This window comes from Pseudochaenichthys georgianus, unplaced genomic scaffold, assembly GCF_902827115.2.
Source record: "Pseudochaenichthys georgianus unplaced genomic scaffold, fPseGeo1.2 scaffold_597_arrow_ctg1, whole genome shotgun sequence".
In the NCBI taxonomy this organism is placed as follows: domain Eukaryota; kingdom Metazoa; phylum Chordata; class Actinopteri; order Perciformes; family Channichthyidae; genus Pseudochaenichthys; species Pseudochaenichthys georgianus.
In genome coordinates, this window is record NW_027263156.1 from 103,301 (window position 1) to 123,893 (window position 20,593).

Sequence of the window (20,593 nt, forward strand, 5' to 3'; positions counted from 1 at the left end):
TGCGGTGCTTTACCGTCTGCCCATCGGCATAATCATGATATATCAGTGCTTATATCTGTTGTGTGAAACGTATTTACTTCATTACTGTAATTGAATTGTTGGCATGTTGCAGACTATAACTTTACAAAAATCCTGCACAATGTACTGTGGTAGACTTACTTTTATGCAACACAGACACTGACCAACCACTATATCTTTGTTGTTTATCTGAAGGACTGAGGAAAAAGAGGCGCAGGTGGAAGGCTAAGGATTTCCAATGAGGCACAGGAAGCAGCAGTTACAAACTGGGTTTTGGCAAACAATGCCATCACACTTAGAGAGATCCGATGCATAGTAACTAAGTGCTGAGATGCATGTTGCACAATGTTATTTTTGAATAAAATGTGATTTTTTTCAACAACTCATTTGTGTTTCTTCATTTACTGTATTTCTGTAAACTCAAGCAATCGTTCTCTGCAGAAACCTCTCTGTACAGAGCATAGCCCATAAAAGATTAAAGTGCTTTAGATTATGCTCTGCAGTGTTGGGTGGTCAAACCATCCAGTATTAAGAATGAAGTGTGTTATATTTGGTGCAAAAGTTTGCATTTGGTAAGTGTTTATGTAGTTTTGAGTGCAGTTCTTCATTTAGCAGGAGAAATTAGGTGTTTTGCACTTTGGGTTTGTGGTTTTGTGAATTGTGTTTAGTATTCTGAGAAACTGAGCCATTAAAAAAAAAAAAAATTGTGTTAGCAATCGAGAAACTGTAATCTATTACAAATATTTCTTCAGATCCAACATTTAAAAGGTCTTGAACACCACAACACAAGCTGCTGTTCCAATAGAACCTTTCATCACATTGTGCTTGGAGATAAACTGAATCCAATGACAAAGTGAGAGGACCTAGGATTGAACCCTGTGGTACACCACGTGAAATCACAGACTCACAGAAAATTAGAGACACTTATTTTGAATTCATGGAGACTACATGTTTAATCTGTGATAACAGGCCAGATTAACTGATTGAGTTAAACATTTTAACCTGTTGATGTGAATCAAAGGCAGTACATGTGTAGTGAACAATTTGTCATACATTTCACATGATCAAGCAGGTAAACTACATTACTGTATCATCACAAACTATTGATGTAGGTAACAGAGAGAGACTCCCTCTGGTGGATGTTGGGTAGTATTGTGTTGTCTTTGCTCCAGAGGTTTTTGTACAGAGTGTTGGTGTTTCCTGTCACTGTGGGCTGCAGAGCACAGTAGAACACAGCAGAGTCTGTCACTGCAGCAGAGGAGATGATCAAATTGATTCGGTTTGACTTCACTGTAATCTTCAGTCCAGGGATTGGGTTAGTTCCTACAGCGCCAGAAGCCGAGTGTGAGATGAGGAACTCTGGTGGTTCTCCAGGATATTGTCGATACCAGAAGTAATAATCAGCATTAGATCCAGCTTTGTAGGACAGAGTAACAGAGCTGCCTTCTGGACTGAACTCTTCTGTTTTGACTGGAGTCAGATCTGCACAGCTGACGCCTGAGGGAAAGATTAACTCTGTTATTTCATATTATAAAAGTCCTTTTAGCAAAACCACACTCAGAAAGCATTGACACTGATGTTTAATCCAGAGTGTAACTAACCGGATAAGATTGCAAACAACATCAGAGAAAATGGTGAGTTCTGCAGGGACAGCATGTTGAATGAAGGTGATGATGATGGTCTGTGTTGAACTCTGGTGAATATGGAAGTTCCTCTCTCTTCTATAGTTCAGGAACATCTTAGCTCCTCCCTGAATCTCTCTGTCTCCTCTTAGATCTGTATTTCACTTCTCTCAGTTACACTTCCTCCTGGGTAACAGGTCCAAAGGCAGTCTATAAATAAAAAAAGTCAGAGGACCTAGTATTGAACCCTGTGGTACACCACAATTAATCACAGACCAACAGAGAAATTTATTTTATAAAGATAAGAAAAAAAGCAATCAAAACTGAAGTCCTTGATGTGTACCAGTTTATTGAGAGAGATGATTTAAAGTGTTTGATCAGTTAGTAATAAAAAACGTAGCAATAACAATGACTTGCGTTAATGTAAAGTCAGATTAGTGAGAGGTGTTTCATCTAGAGAGAAATCTGTTTAAAAGGATCTTAATCTAATATGAATGTTGCTTCATCACTCAATATTTAAAAGGTCTTGAACACCACAAAACAAGCTGCTGTTCCAATAGAACCTATGATCACATTGTGCTCAGAGATTAACTGAAACCAATGAGAAAGTGAGAGGACCTAGGATTGAACCCTGTGGTACACCACGTGCAATCACAGAAAAACTTATTTTAAGTTCATGGAGACTACTTACTTTTATTTCAACGTGTGATAAAAGGACAGATTCAAAGGTTGAGTTAAACATTTGAACCTGTGGATGTGAATCAAAAGCAGTCCATGTTTTTGTATACTAGTGAAATGTACATACAGTATCATTCAAATGATCAAGCAGGTAAATGGCATTACTGTATGATCACAAACTATTGATGTTTGTCAGAGAGAGGCTCCCTCTGGTGGATGTTGATCAGTATTGTGTTGTCTGTGCTCCAGAGGTTTTTGTACAGAGTGTTGGTGCTTCCTGTCACTGTGGGCGTCAGAGCACAGTAGTACACAGCAGAGTCTGTCACCGCAGCAGAGATGATCTCCAGATCAACTCGTTTCTCTGTTTTGTCAATGTGAGCAGAGAAATCAGATTCAGTGGGATGGATCCCTCCTGCCTCTGTGATGTGGAGCAGGAACTCTGGTCTGGATCTCTGGTATTGTCGGTACCACTGGATATTGTAGATAGCCCCCTCATATTTACATGTCACGCTGATGTTTCTGCCCTCTGCAACATGTTCTTCACTTCTTTCTGGCTTTATGCTGTTCATGGAGCCCAGGGCTGCAAAATGAGAATTACTCACGTCAGTTAGTCTGCAGGAGAATTTAACATTAAGAGACTCATCTTTGATCAGTTTGAGATAAAACATGACCAAATGTCTTCATAGATCACAGCGGTTGCTGCCTTACACAATCAAACCTCCAGGTATGAAATCTCTGGCTAATACAGCGGGTTGAATGAGACTTTATCTCTGTCCCAACACTCACCTATGAAGAGAGAGAAGAGTAAACAGAGGTAAAGCAACATGTCTTTGGAGATGTTGAAGTCACACAGTCAGCAGATGAGTTCTCCTCCTGCAGAAGTGAAGCAGGAAACAGCCTCTCTGCTGCTCAGCCCTTCTCCTTAACATCAGATGATTGTGCTTTTAGTTCCTCAAACATCTCACAGCTCATCTCATTGGTTGATATAAACATCAGTGGGCGGGGCCAGAGAATCATTTTTACTGGTTTTAAGCCATCAAAGTACTTTTCTCATATTTAAAACATTTAGTTCTCTGTGTGTTTCACACTGACTCATACATTGAAATGTACAAAAACATAGCAATAACAATGACAGGGGTTAAGGTGAAGTCAGATTAGTGAGAGGTGTTTCGTCGAGAAATAAATCTGCTTAAAAATATCTTAAATCTAATGAGAATATTGATTCACTGGTGTCATTTAAAAGGTCTTGAACACCACAACACAAGCTGCTGTTCCAATATGATATGATCAGATTGTGCTCAGAGTTTAACTGAATCCAATGACAAAGTGAGAGGACCTAGGATTGAACCCTGTGGTACACCACGTGAAATCACTGACTGACAGAAAAATAGAGACACTTATTTTAATTGCTAACAAAGCACTTATATACTAACAAAGGACTGGCTTATCTAAAGTCAGTTCAGTAGCACTTGAAATGTTTTGGCTCTATGAAACCTGATGTACTTATATGATTCTGTTTTCTTCAAGTTTGTATCTTCTTGGAAGTCGAGTGGATGTCGAGGAAGATGGCTGCTTAAATTCGTGGCTCCGGCGCCATCACCATTTATTTTGCTTAAATATCCCACTATCAGTGATACTTTTTATCTCAATCACGAGTTATTAGTCCCAATAGTCATCTGTTACATTTAAACATGCCGAATACCAAAAAATCTCCAAAAACCGTAGTTAATGCAACTCAACAACACCTGGTTCTCCAGGCTAATGCTAGCCCGAAGCCTGCGAATATCTCACCGGACATGTCGGTGTTGAACTCAGCTGCTACTGAGCCTACCAACACCGCGATTTTCGAGCTTCTTCAAAATCTATCTGAGGACCAAACAAAGCACTTTACTGACCTTCGGTGAAGCGTGAAGTTTCAGTTACGCTGTCTGCCTGGATGGAACCCCCGACCCGCGGGGCGTATACGTAGACCATAGATTTTGGACTGCCTTTTTCTTTCTACATTTATTTGTTTCATTCTTTTATTATGCACTGACCATATATGTAGACTGGCAAGTCTTTCTCTTGTATTCCTAGCCAAGCATAATTTGTCCTGTGTGAATGTGTGGGCTGCGTGTGTGGTTGTCGTGCTGGCGGGGATTGTGGGTGTCTATTATGTATGGAAAGCCCAAAGAGCCATAATTGTGCATCCGTGCTCGCGGGTGTATGGTTGGCGTGGTGGCCGCGCATGGCCTGTGTTTGTGCCTATATACGCGGGATGGAGTTAAGAGTGTACGGACGCTGATGTAAATAGGCTTGGTGGGAGAGTGCTGGTGCGAGTGTATGCATGTGGGTGTTGGGCAGGCTGTATGGCTGGGCGTATCTCGACATTCCATGTCAAAGTGGTACAAACTATTATCTCATTGTATCTCTTGTTTCGTTTATTTCACATGCTCTTACGTTACTTGCCCACATTTTAATTTTTCTCTTGATTATTTGATGTTATTGTAACCCACTCAAATAATGCAGTGAGTTTTTCACCTTGTAATAAACAGCAGCTCCCACTCGGGGCAGCAGAGTCTGCATATGAGGGAGGAGAGGAAGAGCAGGCCAGGTGTGGGTGTTAATGAAGCTCAATGAGTGGCAGCTGTGTGTGTGTGTGTGTGTGTGTGTGTGTGTGTGTGTGTGTGTGTGTGTGTGTGTGTGTGTGTGTGTGTGTGTGTGTGTGTGTGTGTGTGTGTGTGTGTGTGTGTGTGTGTGTGTGTGTGTGTGTGTGTGTGTGTGTGTGTGTGTGTGTGTGTGTGTGTGTGTGTGTGTGTGTGTGTGTGTGTGTGTGTGTCACGAGCGCGTCCATAGTGGGTTTAACCCTGACCAAAAGGCGAGCACTATTAGCCGGGCTTACAGCAGCAAAACAATTGGTTGCGACTCAGTGGAAGCCTCCCCATTCCCTCTCACGTAAGGTCTGGGTTCTAACATATCTAGACATATCGTATCTAGAAGTGTCGACAGCCCGGGTACACGGGACAAAGGAGTCAACAATAGAGATGTGGACTTCGCTCATTGTGAACCTCAAGAGCATATTAGGATAACTATCTAATGGGGATGGTGATCTGGATGGGTCGGGCGTGGGTGGGCGGGTTAGGGACGTCACTGGGTTTTGTTTCTTTCTTTAGTTTTGTGCTGTTTTTGTACTCTATTGCATTTTATGTTATTGATTACATTTAAAAAATGTGATCAAAAAAAAATGTGTATCTTCTTGGTCGAATGCATTGTAAGTCGCTTTGGATACAAGCGTCAGCTAAATGCAATGTAATGTAATGTTGAGTTCATTAAGACTACTTAATTGTATGTTAACCTGTGGTGAAAGGCCAGATTCACTGCCTGAGTTAATGATTTGAACCTGTGGATGTGAATCAAAGGCATTCCATGTGTTTGTTTAGTGTGCAGCTGCTCCTCACCTGTGGGATTCCCTCCCAGACCACCTGAGGACTCCACAGACCACTGCGCCTTCAGGAAAGGCCTAAAAACCTTTCTTTTTAAAAAAGCTTTTGATTAAACTTTTGTTTATTTTTTATTATAATTATGCCTCCTGTAGCACCTTGGGTTTGCTGTTAGTGATGAAAGGTGCTTCACAAATTGAATGTATTATTATTATTATTAGTAGTAGGGAACAATTGTTCATACATTTCACACCGTCAAGCAGGTAAACTACATTACTGTATCATCACAAACTATTGGTGTTTGTCAGAGAGGCGCCCTCTGGTGGATGTTGGGCAGTACTGTGTTGTCTGTGCTCCAGAGGTTTTTGTACAGAGTGTTGGTGCTTCCTGTCACTGTGGGCCTCAGAGCACAGTAGTACACAGCAGAGTCTGTCACTGCAGCAGAGGAGATCTGCAGATCCACTCGTTGCTTTCCTTCAGACAGGTCAGTGAAGAACCTGGTGTCCGATCCAAGTGATTCTGCTTTCTTTGTGAAACTAAGCCCTGAGATAGACAGGAGGAACTCTGGTGGTTCTCCTGGATGTTGTCGATACCAGAAGAAATAATCACCACCAGCTGTTTGTTCGGAGTATCTGTAGGACAGAGTAACAGAGCTGCCTTCTGGACTGAACTCTTCTGTTTTGACTGGAGTCAGATCTGCACAGCTGACGCCTGAGGGAAAGATTAACTCTGTTATTTCATGTTATAAAAGTCATTTTAGCAAAACCACACTCAGAAAGCAAGAGTGCAACAAACCTGATAAGATTGCAAAACATATCAGAGAAAAGGCAGAGTTCTGCAGGGACAGCATGTTGAATGAAGGTGATGATGGTGGTCTGTGTTGAACTCTGGTGAATATGGAAGTTCCTCTCTCTTCTATAGTTCAGGAACATCTTAGCTCCTCCCTGAATCTCTCCGTCTCCTCTTAGATCTGTGTTTCACTTCTCTCAGTTACACTTCCTCCTGGGTGACAGATCCAAAGGCAGTCTATAAATAAAAAGTCAGAGGACCTAGGATTGAACCCTGTGGTACACCACGATTAATCACAGACCAACAGAGAATGGAATTTTTAAAGATTAAAAAAAAGGTAATCAAAACTGAAGTCCTTGATGTGTACCAGTTAATTGAGAGAGGTGATTTAAAGTGTGATAAGTCAGTGAAAAAAAACGTACTAATAAGAATGACGGGCATTAACGTGAAGTCAGATTAGTGAGAGGTGTTTCATCTAGAGAGAAATCTGTTTAAAATTGTTTGTAGCCTTTGTTGAACCAGGTGAAGCCCCTTGAGATCAAAAGATCTCTTTTTAAAGGGTGACCTGAAGGACATTAGTTACACATGTAACATAGAAACAACAGAACAACAATAAGGAAGACATACAACATAATGTACAGGGTACAGTTTACAAAACTCTGTTCACAGTGACAGGTACCATGAGTATCAAACAGCATGGCACCCAGCCGAGTTTCAAAGTGATGCAGGGGAACCAAAGCGCTCAGTTTCAAACAGGTTTGCAGACTGTTCCAAGTCAGTGGAGCTGCTCATCTGAAAGCTTTCTTCCCTCAGACAGTCCGAGCACTTGGAACATTCAATAAAACAACATAATGAGATCTCAGGCAATACGTACTTTCAATTCGTCGAAAGATCAGAGAGCAGATATAAAAAGGTAGTTTACCCAGCATGGCTTTATAGATGAACATGTACCAATGACTGAGCCTCCGTACAGAGAGTGAAGGCAGACCTGCCTTGGCATACAGGGTACAGTGATGAGTGAGTGCTTTACAGTTAGTCACACATCTCAGAGCGCTGTGATACGCAGCATCTAACTGGACCAGGCAATGGGCAGGTGCATTCATATAGACCAGATCCCCAGAGTCCAGCACAGGTAAAAAGGTCACAGAGCCTTTTCCTGGCTTCAAATGAGAAACAGGACTTGTTCCTGTAGAAGAAACCTAGCCTAACCCTCAATTAATGTAAAGTCAGATTAGTGAGAGGTGTTTCATCTAGAGAGAAATATGTTTAAAATGATCTTAATCTAATAAGAATGTTGCTTCATCACTCAATATTTAAAAAGTCTTGAACACCACAACACACGCTGCTGTTCCAATAGCACATATCATCACATTGTGCTCGGAGATTAACTGAATCCAATGAGAAAGTGAGAGGACCTAGGATTGAACCCTGTGGTACACCACATTAAGTCACAGACTCAAAGAAAAACTTATTTTAAGTTCATGGAGACTACTTACTTTTATTTCAACCTGTGATAAAAGGACAGATTCAAAGGTTGAGTTAAACATTTGAACCTGTGGATGTGAATCAAAGGCAGTACATGTTTTTGCATAATAGTGAAATGTACATACAGTATCATTCAAATGATCAAGCAGGTAAATGACATTACTGTATGATCACAAACTATTGATGTTTGTCAGAGAGAGACTCCCTCTGGTGGATGTTGGGCATTACTGTGTTGTCTTTGCTCCAGAGGTTTTTGTACAGAGTGTTGGTGCTTCCTGTCACTGTGGGCTGCAGAGCACAGTAGTACACAGCAGAGTCTGTCACTGCAGCAGAGGAGATCTGCAGATCCACTCGTTGCTTTCCTTCAGACAGGTCAGTGAAGAACCTGGTGTCCGATCCAAGTGATTCTGCTTTGCTTGTGAAATTAAGCCCTGAGATAGACAGGAGGAACTCTGGTGGTTCTCCTGGATGTTGTCGATACCAGAAGAAATAATCACCACCAGCTGTTTGTTCGGAGTATCTGTAGGACAGAGTAACAGAGCTGCCTTCTGGACTGAACTCTTCTGTTTTGACTGGAGTCAGATCTGCACAGCTGACGCCTGAGGGAAAGATTAACTCTGTTATTTCATGTTATAAAAGTCATTTTAGTAAAACCACACTCAGAAAGCAAGAGTGCAACAAACCTGATAAGATTGCAAAACATATCAGAGAAAAGGCAGAGTTCTGCAGGGACAGCATGTTGAATGAAGGTGGTGATGATGGTCTGTGTTGAACTCTGGTGAATATGGAAGTTCCTCTCTATTCTATAGTTCAAGAACATCTTAGCTCCTCCCTGAATCTCTCTTTCTCCTCTTAGGTCTATATTTCACTTCTCTCAGTTTTCTTTTTCATTTCATCACGTGTGTGTCCCAGGATGGAGCCTTGAGGTACACCACAGGTCATATTCGTCCACTCAAATGTTGAGTTACCTATAGAAACAAAGTGTTTTCTGTCCTTTAGGATTCAGACCAGTGCCCGAGTCCCACCCAGTTTTCCAGTCGGTCTAGTAATATGTTGTGGTCAGATTCAAATGCAGCGCTGAGATCTAATAATACTGACAGTGTCAGGGTTTGAGTTTTTGTGTGTCTAGTTTTGGGGTTATTTTGCTGTTCTGTCCTCCCTGTCGTTAGTTTCCCTGGTGTGTCTAATTGTCTGATTGTGTTCACCTGTTGCCCTTGTGTTTCTCCTCCCCTGCCCAGCTGTTTCTCGTCTCGTGATTACCCCTCCCTGTATTTAGTCTTGTCTCTTCCTGTGTTCAGTGTTGGTTCATTATTTGTCATTATTTCCCCCTTCGTGTTGGTCACCTTTGTTTGGATGCTACCTCGTACCTGTTGTTGGATTCTTGTTTTTGTTCAGCTTTTCTTTAATAAAGCTCGCCTTTTGTTTCATTTTGAAACCTGCTTCCTCCTCAATCTGCATTTGGGTCCTATTTTTCCCCAACCCTGACCGAACCAACCAACCAAGAATGGACCCAGCAGACAGTTTGTACGAGGTAAAGTACAATTTGACATGCTTGAGGAATGACTTTAGATATGCCTCCAGTAGTGAAGAGAGGCAGTCAGTTATTTCTGCGGCACGCCAGGAGGTAACCTCAAGGCCCTGGTTGAGGGAGTTGCTACCCGAGTGGGTGGAGGACTTTTTTGGCCGCTTTGAGGTCAAACCTGTTTCCCGGCCTGCTAGCCCCAGGCATGCTAGCCCCAGGCATGCTAGCCCCCTGCCTCCCAATTCCCAACCTGACACCATACGTCTCGGTGTGTTCCGTCTGGAGTCAACCCCTGCTTCTTCCCCATTTCCTGCTCCTGTCCAGGAGCCGTTCTCGGGGACTCGTCTGGCTTTTCGAGGTCCACAGAGCCTCCAAAAGGCTCCTAAGAGAAGGAGTCGCAAGTCCAGGCTAGCAGGCCGAGCCCCAGAAGCCATGCTTTGGGCTCCAGTACAGGCCCCACCAGCCATGGTTCCGGCTCCAGTACCGGCCCACACAGCCATGGTTCCGGCTCCAGAACCGGCCCACACAGCCATGGTTCCAGCCCCAGTTCTGGCCACAGCAGCCATGGTTCCAGCCCCAGTTCTGGCCACAGCAGCCATGGTTCCGGACCCAGTTCTGGCACCAGCAGCCATGGTTCAGGCTCCAGAACTGGCCTCAGCAGCCATGGATCCGTGCACCAGTACCAGCCCCAGCAGCAATGTTCCCGTGCTCCATTACCTGGCACACACAGCCAGGGTCCAGGTTCCTGTTCCGTGCCCAACAGCCATGGTTCCGGCTCCAGAACTGGCCCCAGCACCAATGGTTCCGGCTCCAGTACCGGCACCAGCAGCAATGTTCCCGGCCCCAGCAGCCATGGTTCAGGCCCTGGTTCTGGCCCCAGCAGCCATAGTCCCTCCTCTAGTCCCCTCTCAAGTCCCTACTTCAGCCCCTTCTCTAGTCCCTTCTCTAGTCCCTCCTCTAGTCCCCTCTCAAGTCTCTACTCAATTCCCCTATTTAGAGACAATGGACGTCCACTCTCGGGAGAGAGACCTCCAGCACGTGTAACTGAAATGGAGACTCAGGTTATTTCACACATCCAGGACAGAGACCGGGGAAATCACCTCTCTGTGGCCCCTCCAAGACCCCCAAAGGACGGACTACAGACCTCCAAAATGTGTCCCTGAAATGGGGACTCTGTTTATTTCACACTTCCAGGAGAGACGACAGGTAAATCCCCTCTCTTTGCCGGCTCGCAGAGCCCCGAAGGATGGACTAGAGACCTCCAGCATGTGTCCCTGAAATGGGGACTCAGGTTATTTCACACATCCAGGACAGATACCGACGAAATTACATCTCTGTGGCCCCTCCAAGACCCCCAAAGGACGGACTACAGACCTCCAGCATGTGTCCCTGAAATGGGGACTCAGGTTATTTCACACATGCAGGACAGAGACCGGGGAAATCACCTCTCGGTGGCCCCTCCAAGACCCCCAAAGGACGGACTACAGACCTCCAGCATGTGTCCCTGAAATGGGGACTCAGGTTATTTCACACATGCAGGACAGAGACCGGGGAAATCACCTCTCGGTGGCCCCTCCAAGACCCCCAAAGGGCGGACTAATGACCGCCAGCATGTGTCCCTGACATGGACACCTCCATAACCTTGCACACCGTGAGTCCCCGGGCCCACGGACTTAAGCACTCCCCCACAGACTAAACCCAGATGATCACACCCTACAGAACCTCATGCCCCTGGTAACCCTAAAAGGGGGGTGGATTTTGCGGTGCTTTACCGTCTGCCCATCGGCATAATCATGATATATCAGTGCTTATATCTGTTGTGTGAAACGTATTTACTTCATTACTGTAATTGAATTGTTGGCATGTTGCAGACTATAACTTTACAAAAATCCTGCACAATGTACTGTGGTAGACTTACTTTTATGCAACACAGACACTGACCAACCACTATATCTTTGTTGTTTATCTGAAGGACTGAGGAAAAAGAGGCGCAGGTGGAAGGCTAAGGATTTCCAATGAGGCACAGGAAGCAGCAGTTACAAACTGGGTTTTGGCAAACAATGCCATCACACTTAGAGAGATCCGATGCATAGTAACTAAGTGCTGAGATGCATGTTGCACAATGTTATTTTTGAATAAAATGTGATTTTTTTTCAACAACTCATTTGTGTTTCTTCATTTACTGTATTTCTGTAAACTCAAGCAATCGTTCTCTGCAGAAACCTCTCTGTACAGAGCATAGCCCATAAAAGATTAAAGTGCTTTAGATTATGCTCTGCAGTGTTGGGTGGTCAAACCATCCAGTATTAAGAATGAAGTGTGTTATATTTGGTGCAAAAGTTTGCATTTGGTAAGTGTTTATGTAGTTTTGAGTGCAGTTCTTCATTTAGCAGGAGAAATTAGGTGTTTTGCACTTTGGGTTTGTGGTTTTGTGAATTGTGTTTAGTATTCTGAGAAACTGAGCCATTAAAAAAAAAAAAATTGTGTTAGCAATCGAGAAACTGTAATCTATTACAAATATTTCTTCAGATCCAACATTTAAAAGGTCTTGAACACCACAACACAAGCTGCTGTTCCAATAGAACCTTTCATCACATTGTGCTTGGAGATAAACTGAATCCAATGACAAAGTGAGAGGACCTAGGATTGAACCCTGTGGTACACCACGTGAAATCACAGACTCACAGAAAATTAGAGACACTTATTTTGAATTCATGGAGACTACATGTTTAATCTGTGATAACAGGCCAGATTAACTGATTGAGTTAAACATTTTAACCTGTTGATGTGAATCAAAGGCAGTACATGTGTAGTGAACAATTTGTCATACATTTCACATGATCAAGCAGGTAAACTACATTACTGTATCATCACAAACTATTGATGTAGGTAACAGAGAGAGACTCCCTCTGGTGGATGTTGGGTAGTATTGTGTTGTCTTTGCTCCAGAGGTTTTTGTACAGAGTGTTGGTGTATCCTGTCACTGTGGGCCTGCAGAGCACAGTAGAACACAGCAGAGTCTGTCACTGCAGCAGAGGAGATGATCAAATTGATTCGGTTTGACTTCACTGTAATCTTCAGTCCAGGGATTGGGTTAGTTCCTACAGCGCCAGAAGCCGAGTGTGAGATGAGGAACTCTGGTGGTTCTCCAGGATATTGTCGATACCAGAAGTAATAATCAGCATTAGATCCAGCTTTGTAGGACAGAGTAACAGAGCTGCCTTCTGGACTGAACTCTTCTGTTTTGACTGGAGTCAGATCTGCACAGCTGACGCCTGAGGGAAAGATTAACTCTGTTATTTCATGTTATAAAAGTCCTTTTAGCAAAACTACACTCAGAAAGCGTTGACACTGATGTTTAATCCAGAGTGTAACTAACCGGATAAGATTGCAAACAACATCAGAGAAAATGGTGAGTTCTGCAGGGACAGCATGTTGAATGAAGGTGATGATGATGGTCTGTGTTGAACTCTGGTGAATATGGAAGTTCCTCTCTCTTCTATAGTTCAGGAACATCTTAGCTCCTCCCTGAATCTCTCTGTCTCCTCTTAGATCTGTATTTCACTTCTCTCAGTTACACTTCCTCCTGGGTAACAGGTCCAAAGGCAGTCTATAAATAAAAAAAGTCAGAGGACCTAGTATTGAACCCTGTGGTACACCACAATTAATCACAGACCAACAGAGAAATTTATTTTATAAAGATAAGAAAAAAAGCAATCAAAACTGAAGTCCTTGATGTGTACCAGTTTATTGAGAGAGATGATTTAAAGTGTTTGATCAGTTAGTAATAAAAAACGTAGCAATAACAATGACTTGCGTTAATGTAAAGTCAGATTAGTGAGAGGTGTTTCATCTAGAGAGAAATCTGTTTAAAAGGATCTTAATCTAATATGAATGTTGCTTCATCACTCAATATTTAAAAGGTCTTGAACACCACAAAACAAGCTGCTGTTCCAATAGAACCTATGATCACATTGTGCTCAGAGATTAACTGAAACCAATGAGAAAGTGAGAGGACCTAGGATTGAACCCTGTGGTACACCACGTGCAATCACAGAAAAACTTATTTTAAGTTCATGGAGACTACTTACTTTTATTTCAACGTGTGATAAAAGGACAGATTCAAAGGTTGAGTTAAACATTTGAACCTGTGGATGTGAATCAAAAGCAGTCCATGTTTTTGTATACTAGTGAAATGTACATACAGTATCATTCAAATGATCAAGCAGGTAAATGGCATTACTGTATGATCACAAACTATTGATGTTTGTCAGAGAGAGGCTCCCTCTGGTGGATGTTGATCAGTATTGTGTTGTCTGTGCTCCAGAGGTTTTTGTACAGAGTGTTGGTGCTTCCTGTCACTGTGGGCGTCAGAGCACAGTAGTACACAGCAGAGTCTGTCTCTTTAGCTGAGATGATCTCCAGATCAACTCGTTTCTCTGTTTTGTCAATGTGAGCAGAGAAATCAGATTCAGTGGGATGGATCCCTCCTGCCTCTGTGATGTAGAGCAGGAACTCTGGTCTGGATCTCTGGTATTGTCGGTACCACTGGATATTGTAGATAGCCCCCTCATATTTACATGTCAGGCTGATGTTTCTGCCCTCTGCAACATGTTCTTCACTTCTTTCTGGCTTTATGCTGTTCATGGAGCCCAGGGCTGCAAAATGAGAATTACTCACGTCAGTTAGTCTGCAGGAGAATTTAACATTAAGAGACTCATCTTTGATCAGTTTGAGATAAAACATGACCAAATGTCTTCATAGATCACAGCGGTTGCTGCCTTACACAATCAAACCTCCAGGTATGAAATCTCTGGCTAATACAGCGGGTTGAATGAGACTTTATCTCTGTCCCAACACTCACCTATGAAGAGAGAGAAGAGTAAACAGAGGTAAAGCAACATGTCTTTGGAGATGTTGAAGTCACACAGTCAGCAGATGAGATCTCCTCCTGCAGAAGTGAAGCAGGAAACAGCCTCTCTGCTGCTCAGCCCTTCTCCTTAACATCAGATGATTGTGCTTTTAGTTCCTCAAACATCTCACAGCTCATCTCATTGGTTGATATAAACATCAGTGGGCGGGGCCAGAGAATCATTTTTACTGGTTTTAAGCCATCAAAGTACTTTTCTCATATTTAAAACATTTAGTTCTCTGTGTGTTTCACACTGACTCATACATTGAAATGTACAAAAACATAGCAATAACAATGACAGGGGTTAAGGTGAAGTCAGATTAGTGAGAGGTGTTTCGTCGAGAAATAAATCTGCTTAAAAATATCTTAAATCTAATGAGAATATTGATTCACTGGTGTCATTTAAAAGGTCTTGAACACCACAACACAAGCTGCTGTTCCAATATGATATGATCAGATTGTGCTCAGAGTTTAACTGAATCCAATGACAAAGTGAGAGGACCTAGGATTGAACCCTGTGGTACACCACGTGAAATCACTGACTGACAGAAAAATAGAGACACTTATTTTAATTGCTAACAAAGCACTTATATACTAACAAAGGACTGGCTTATCTAAAGTCAGTTCAGTAGCACTTGAAATGTTTTGGCTCTATGAAACCTGATGTACTTATATGATTCTGTTTTCTTCAAGTTTGTATCTTCTTGGAAGTCGAGTGGATGTCGAGGAAGATGGCTGCTTAAATTCGTGGCTCCGGCGCCATCACCATTTATTTTGCTTAAATATCCCACTATCAGTGATACTTTTTATCTCAATCACGAGTTATTAGTCCCAATAGTCATCTGTTACATTTAAACATGCCGAATACCAAAAAATCTCCAAAAACCGTAGTTAATGCAACTCAACAACACCTGGTTCTCCAGGCTAATGCTAGCCCGAAGCCTGCGAATATCTCACCGGACATGTCGGTGTTGAACTCAGCTGCTACTGAGCCTACCAACACCGCGATTTTCGAGCTTCTTCAAAATCTATCTGAGGACCAAACAAAGCACTTTACTGACCTTCGGTGAAGCGTGAAGTTTCAGTTACGCTGTCTGCCTGGATGGAACCCCCGACCCGCGGGGCGTATACGTAGACCATAGATTTTGGACTGCCTTTTTCTTTCTACATTTATTTGTTTCATTCTTTTATTATGCACTGACCATATATGTAGACTGGCAAGTCTTTCTCTTGTATTCCTAGCCAAGCATAATTTGTCCTGTGTGAATGTGTGGGCTGCGTGTGTGGTTGTCGTGCTGGCGGGGATTGTGGGTGTCTATTATGTATGGAAAGCCCAAAGAGCCATAATTGTGCATCCGTGCTCGCGGGTGTATGGTTGGCGTGGTGGCCGCGCATGGCCTGTGTTTGTGCCTATATACGCGGGATGGAGTTAAGAGTGTACGGACGCTGATGTAAATAGGCTTGGTGGGAGAGTGCTGGTGCGAGTGTATGCATGTGGGTGTTGGGCAGGCTGTATGGCTGGGCGTATCTCGACATTCCATGTCAAAGTGGTACAAACTATTATCTCATTGTATCTCTTGTTTCGTTTATTTCACATGCTCTTACGTTACTTGCCCACATTTTAATTTTTCTCTTGATTATTTGATGTTATTGTAACCCACTCAAATAATGCAGTGAGTTTTTCACCTTGTAATAAACAGCAGCTCCCACTCGGGGCAGCAGAGTCTGCATATGAGGGAGGAGAGGAAGAGCAGGCCAGGTGTGGGTGTTAATGAAGCTCAATGAGTGGCAGCTGTGTGTGTGTGTGTGTGTGTGTGTGTGTGTGTGTGTGTGTGTGTGTGTGTGTGTGTGTGTGTGTGTGTGTGTGTGTGTGTGTGTGTGTGTGTGTGTGTGTGTGTGTGTGTGTGTGTGTGTGTGTGTGTGTGTGTGTGTGTGTGTGTGTGTGTGTGTGTGTGTGTGTGTGTGTGTGTGTGTGTGTGTCACGAGCGCGTCCATAGTGGGTTTAACCCTGACCAAAAGGCGAGCACTATTAGCCGGGCTTACAGCAGCAAAACAATTGGTTGCGACTCAGTGGAAGCCTCCCCATTCCCTCTCACGTAAGGTCTGGGTTCTAACATATCTAGACATATCGTATCTAGAAGTGTCGACAGCCCGGGTACACGGGACAAAGGAGTCAACAATAGAGATGTGGACTTCGCTCATTGTGAACCTCAAGAGCATATTAGGATAACTATCTAATGGGGATGGTGATCTGGATGGGTCGGGCGTGGGTGGGCGGGTTAGGGACGTCACTGGGTTTTGTTTCTTTCTTTAGTTTTGTGCTGTTTTTGTACTCTATTGCATTTTATGTTATTGATTACATTTAAAAAATGTGATCAAAAAAAAAATGTGTATCTTCTTGGTCGAATGCATTGTAAGTCGCTTTGGATACAAGCGTCAGCTAAATGCAATGTAATGTAATGTTGAGTTCATTAAGACTACTTAATTGTATGTTAACCTGTGGTGAAAGGCCAGATTCACTGCCTGAGTTAATGATTTGAACCTGTGGATGTGAATCAAAGGCATTCCATGTGTTTGTTTAGTGTGCAGCTGCTCCTCACCTGTGGGATTCCCTCCCAGACCACCTGAGGACTCCACAGACCACTGCGCCTTCAGGAAAGGCCTAAAAACCTTTCTTTTTAAAAAAGCTTTTGATTAAACTTTTGTTTATTTTTTATTATAATTATGCCTCCTGTAGCACCTTGGGTTTGCTGTTAGTGATGAAAGGTGCTTCACAAATTGAATGTATTATTATTATTATTAGTAGTAGGGAACAATTGTTCATACATTTCACACCGTCAAGCAGGTAAACTACATTACTGTATCATCACAAACTATTGGTGTTTGTCAGAGAGGCGCCCTCTGGTGGATGTTGGGCAGTACTGTGTTGTCTGTGCTCCAGAGGTTTTTGTACAGAGTGTTGGTGCTTCCTGTCACTGTGGGCTTCACAGCACAGTAGTACACAGCAGAGTCTGTCACTGCAGCAGAGGAGATCTGCAGATCCACTCGTTGCTTTCCTTCAGACAGGTCAGTGAAGAACCTGGTGTCCGATCCAAGTGATTCTGCTTTCTTTGTGAAACTAAGCCCTGAGATAGACAGGAGGAACTCTGGTGGTTCTCCTGGATGTTGTCGATACCAGAAGAAATAATCACCACCAGCTGTTTGTTCGGAGTATCTGTAGGACAGAGTAACAGAGCTGCCTTCTGGACTGAACTCTTCTGTTTTGACTGGAGTCAGATCTGCACAGCTGACGCCTGAGGGAAAGATTAACTCTGTTATTTCATGTTATAAAAGTCATTTTAGCAAAACCACACTCAGAAAGCAAGAGTGCAACAAACCTGATAAGATTGCAAAACATATCAGAGAAAAGGCAGAGTTCTGCAGGGACAGCATGTTGAATGAAGGTGATGATGGTGGTCTGTGTTGAACTCTGGTGAATATGGAAGTTCCTCTCTCTTCTATAGTTCAGGAACATCTTAGCTCCTCCCTGAATCTCTCCGTCTCCTCTTAGATCTGTGTTTCACTTCTCTCAGTTACACTTCCTCCTGGGTGACAGATCCAAAGGCAGTCTATAAATAAAAAGTCAGAGGACCTAGGATTGAACCCTGTGGTACACCACGATTAATCACAGACCAACAGAGAATGGAATTTTTAAAGATTAAAAAAAAGGTAATCAAAACTGAAGTCCTTGATGTGTACCAGTTAATTGAGAGAGGTGATTTAAAGTGTGATAAGTCAGTGAAAAAAAACGTACTAATAAGAATGACGGGCATTAACGTGAAGTCAGATTAGTGAGAGGTGTTTCATCTAGAGAGAAATCTGTTTAAAATTGTTTGTAGCCTTTGTTGAACCAGGTGAAGCCCCTTGAGATCAAAAGATCTCTTTTTAAAGGGTGACCTGAAGGACATTAGTTACACATGTAACATAGAAACAACAGAACAACAATAAGGAAGACATACAACATAATGTACAGGGTACAGTTTACAAAACTCTGTTCACAGTGACAGGTACCATGAGTATCAAACAGCATGGCACCCAGCCGAGTTTCAAAGTGATGCAGGGGAACCAAAGCGCTCAGTTTCAAACAGGTTTGCAGACTGTTCCAAGTCAGTGGAGCTGCTCATCTGAAAGCTTTCTTCCCTCAGACAGTCCGAGCACTTGGAACATTCAATAAAACAACATAATGAGATCTCAGGCAATACGTACTTTCAATTCGTCGAAAGATCAGAGAGCAGATATAAAAAGGTAGTTTACCCAGCATGGCTTTATAGATGAACATGTACCAATGACTGAGCCTCCGTACAGAGAGTGAAGGCAGACCTGCCTTGGCATACAGGGTACAGTGATGAGTGAGTGCTTTACAGTTAGTCACACATCTCAGAGCGCTGTGATACGCAGCATCTAACTGGACCAGGCAATGGGCAGGTGCATTCATATAGACCAGATCCCCAGAGTCCAGCACAGGTAAAAGGTCACAGAGCCTTTTCCTGGCTTCAAATGAGAAACAGGACTTGTTCCTGTAGAAGAAACCTAGCCTAACCCTCAATTAATGTAAAGTCAGATTAGTGAGAGGTGTTTCATCTAGAGAGAAATATGTTTAAAATGATCTTAATCTAATAAGAATGTTGCTTCATCACTCAATATTTAAAAAGTCTTGAACACCACAACACACGCTGCTGTTCCAATAGCACATATCATCACATTGTGCTCGGAGATTAACTGAATCCAATGAGAAAGTGAGAGGACCTAGGATTGAACCCTGTGGTACACCACATTAAGTCACAGACTCAAAGAAAAACTTATTTTAAGTTCATGGAGACTACTTACTTTTATTTCAACCTGTGATAAAAGGACAGATTCAAAGGTTGAGTTAAACATTTGAACCTGTGGATGTGAATCAAAGGCAGTACATGTTTTTGCATAATAGTGAAATGTACATACAGTATCATTCAAATGATCAAGCAGGTAAATGACATTACTGTATGATCACAAACTATTGATGTTTGTCAGAGAGAGACTCCCTCTGGTGGATGTTGGGCATTACTGTGTTGTCTTTGCTCCAGAGGTTTTTGTACAGAGTGTTGGTGCTTCCTGTCACTGTGGGCTGCAGAGCACAGTAGTACACAGCAGAGTCTGTCACTGCAGCAGAGGAGATCTGCAGATCCACTCGTTGCTTTCCTTCAGACAGGTCAGTGAAGAACCTGGTGTCCGATCCAAGTGATTCTGCTTTGCTTGTGAAATTAAGCCCTGAGATAGACAGGAGGAACTCTGGTGGTTCTCCTGGATGTTGTCGATACCAGAAGAAATAATCACCACCAGCTGTTTGTTCGGAGTATCTGTAGGACAGAGTAACAGAGCTGCCTTCTGGACTGAACTCTTCTGTTTTGACTGGAGTCAGATCTGCACAGCTGACGCCTGAGGGAAAGATTAACTCTGTTATTTCATGTTATAAAAGTCATTTTAGTAAAACCACACTCAGAAAGCAAGAGTGCAACAAACCTGATAAGATTGCAAAACATATCAGAGAAAAGGCAGAGTTCTGCAGGGACAGCATGTTGAATGAAGGTGGTGATGATGGTCTGTGTTGAACTCTGGTGAATATGGAAGTTCCTCTCTATTCTATAGTTCAAGAACATCTTAGCTCCTCCCTGAATCTCTCTTTCTCCTCTTAGGTCTATATTTCACTTCTCTCAGTTTTCTTTTTCATTTCATCACGTGTGTGTCCCAGGATGGAGCCTTGAGGTACACCACAGGTCATATTCGTCCACTCAAATGTTGAGTTACCTATAGAAACAAAGTGTTTTCTGTCCTTTAGGATTCAGACCAGTGCCCGAGTCCCACCCAGTTTTCCAGTCGGTCTAGTAATATGTTGTGGTCAGATTCAAATGCAGCGCTGAGATCTAATAATACTGACAGTGTCAGGGTTTGAGTTTTTGTGTGTCTAGTTTTGGGGTTATTTTGCTGTTCTGTCCTCCCTGTCGTTAGTTTCCCTGGTGTGTCTAATTGTCTGATTGTGTTCACCTGTTGCCCTTGTGTTTCTCCTCCCCTGCCCAGCTGTTTCTCGTCTCGTGATTACCCCTCCCTGTATTTAGTCTTGTCTCTTCCTGTG

The 20,593-nt window shown here is 42.9% G+C and overlaps 1 long non-coding RNA gene and 4 gene segments (V, D, J or C); 1 reads left to right on the forward strand and 4 right to left on the reverse strand.

The window, feature by feature from the left end:
- Nucleotides 1-6,041: 6,041 nt before the first annotated feature.
- On the reverse strand, nucleotides 6,042-6,587 carry LOC117443380 (T cell receptor alpha variable 12-2-like). The segment is given in 2 exon segments: nucleotides 6,042-6,448; nucleotides 6,533-6,587. Coding segments are annotated over 2 exon segments (462 nt in total).
- A 1,601-nt stretch (nucleotides 6,588-8,188) lies between these two features.
- LOC117443390 (immunoglobulin heavy variable 3-66-like) lies at nucleotides 8,189-8,749 on the reverse strand. The segment is given in 2 exon segments: nucleotides 8,189-8,610; nucleotides 8,695-8,749. Coding segments are annotated over 2 exon segments (477 nt in total).
- A 578-nt stretch (nucleotides 8,750-9,327) lies between these two features.
- LOC117443374 (uncharacterized) lies at nucleotides 9,328-11,693 on the forward strand. Its single transcript, XR_004551669.2, has 2 exons — nucleotides 9,328-9,542; nucleotides 11,506-11,693. It is a non-coding gene; the product is annotated as an uncharacterized lncRNA (long non-coding RNA).
- A 5,638-nt stretch (nucleotides 11,694-17,331) lies between these two features.
- LOC117443381 (T cell receptor alpha variable 12-2-like) lies at nucleotides 17,332-17,877 on the reverse strand. The segment is given in 2 exon segments: nucleotides 17,332-17,738; nucleotides 17,823-17,877. Coding segments are annotated over 2 exon segments (462 nt in total).
- A 1,600-nt stretch (nucleotides 17,878-19,477) lies between these two features.
- Nucleotides 19,478-20,038, reverse strand: LOC117443392 (immunoglobulin heavy variable 3-66-like). The segment is given in 2 exon segments: nucleotides 19,478-19,899; nucleotides 19,984-20,038. Coding segments are annotated over 2 exon segments (477 nt in total).
- Between the last annotated feature and the right edge of the window lie 555 nt (nucleotides 20,039-20,593).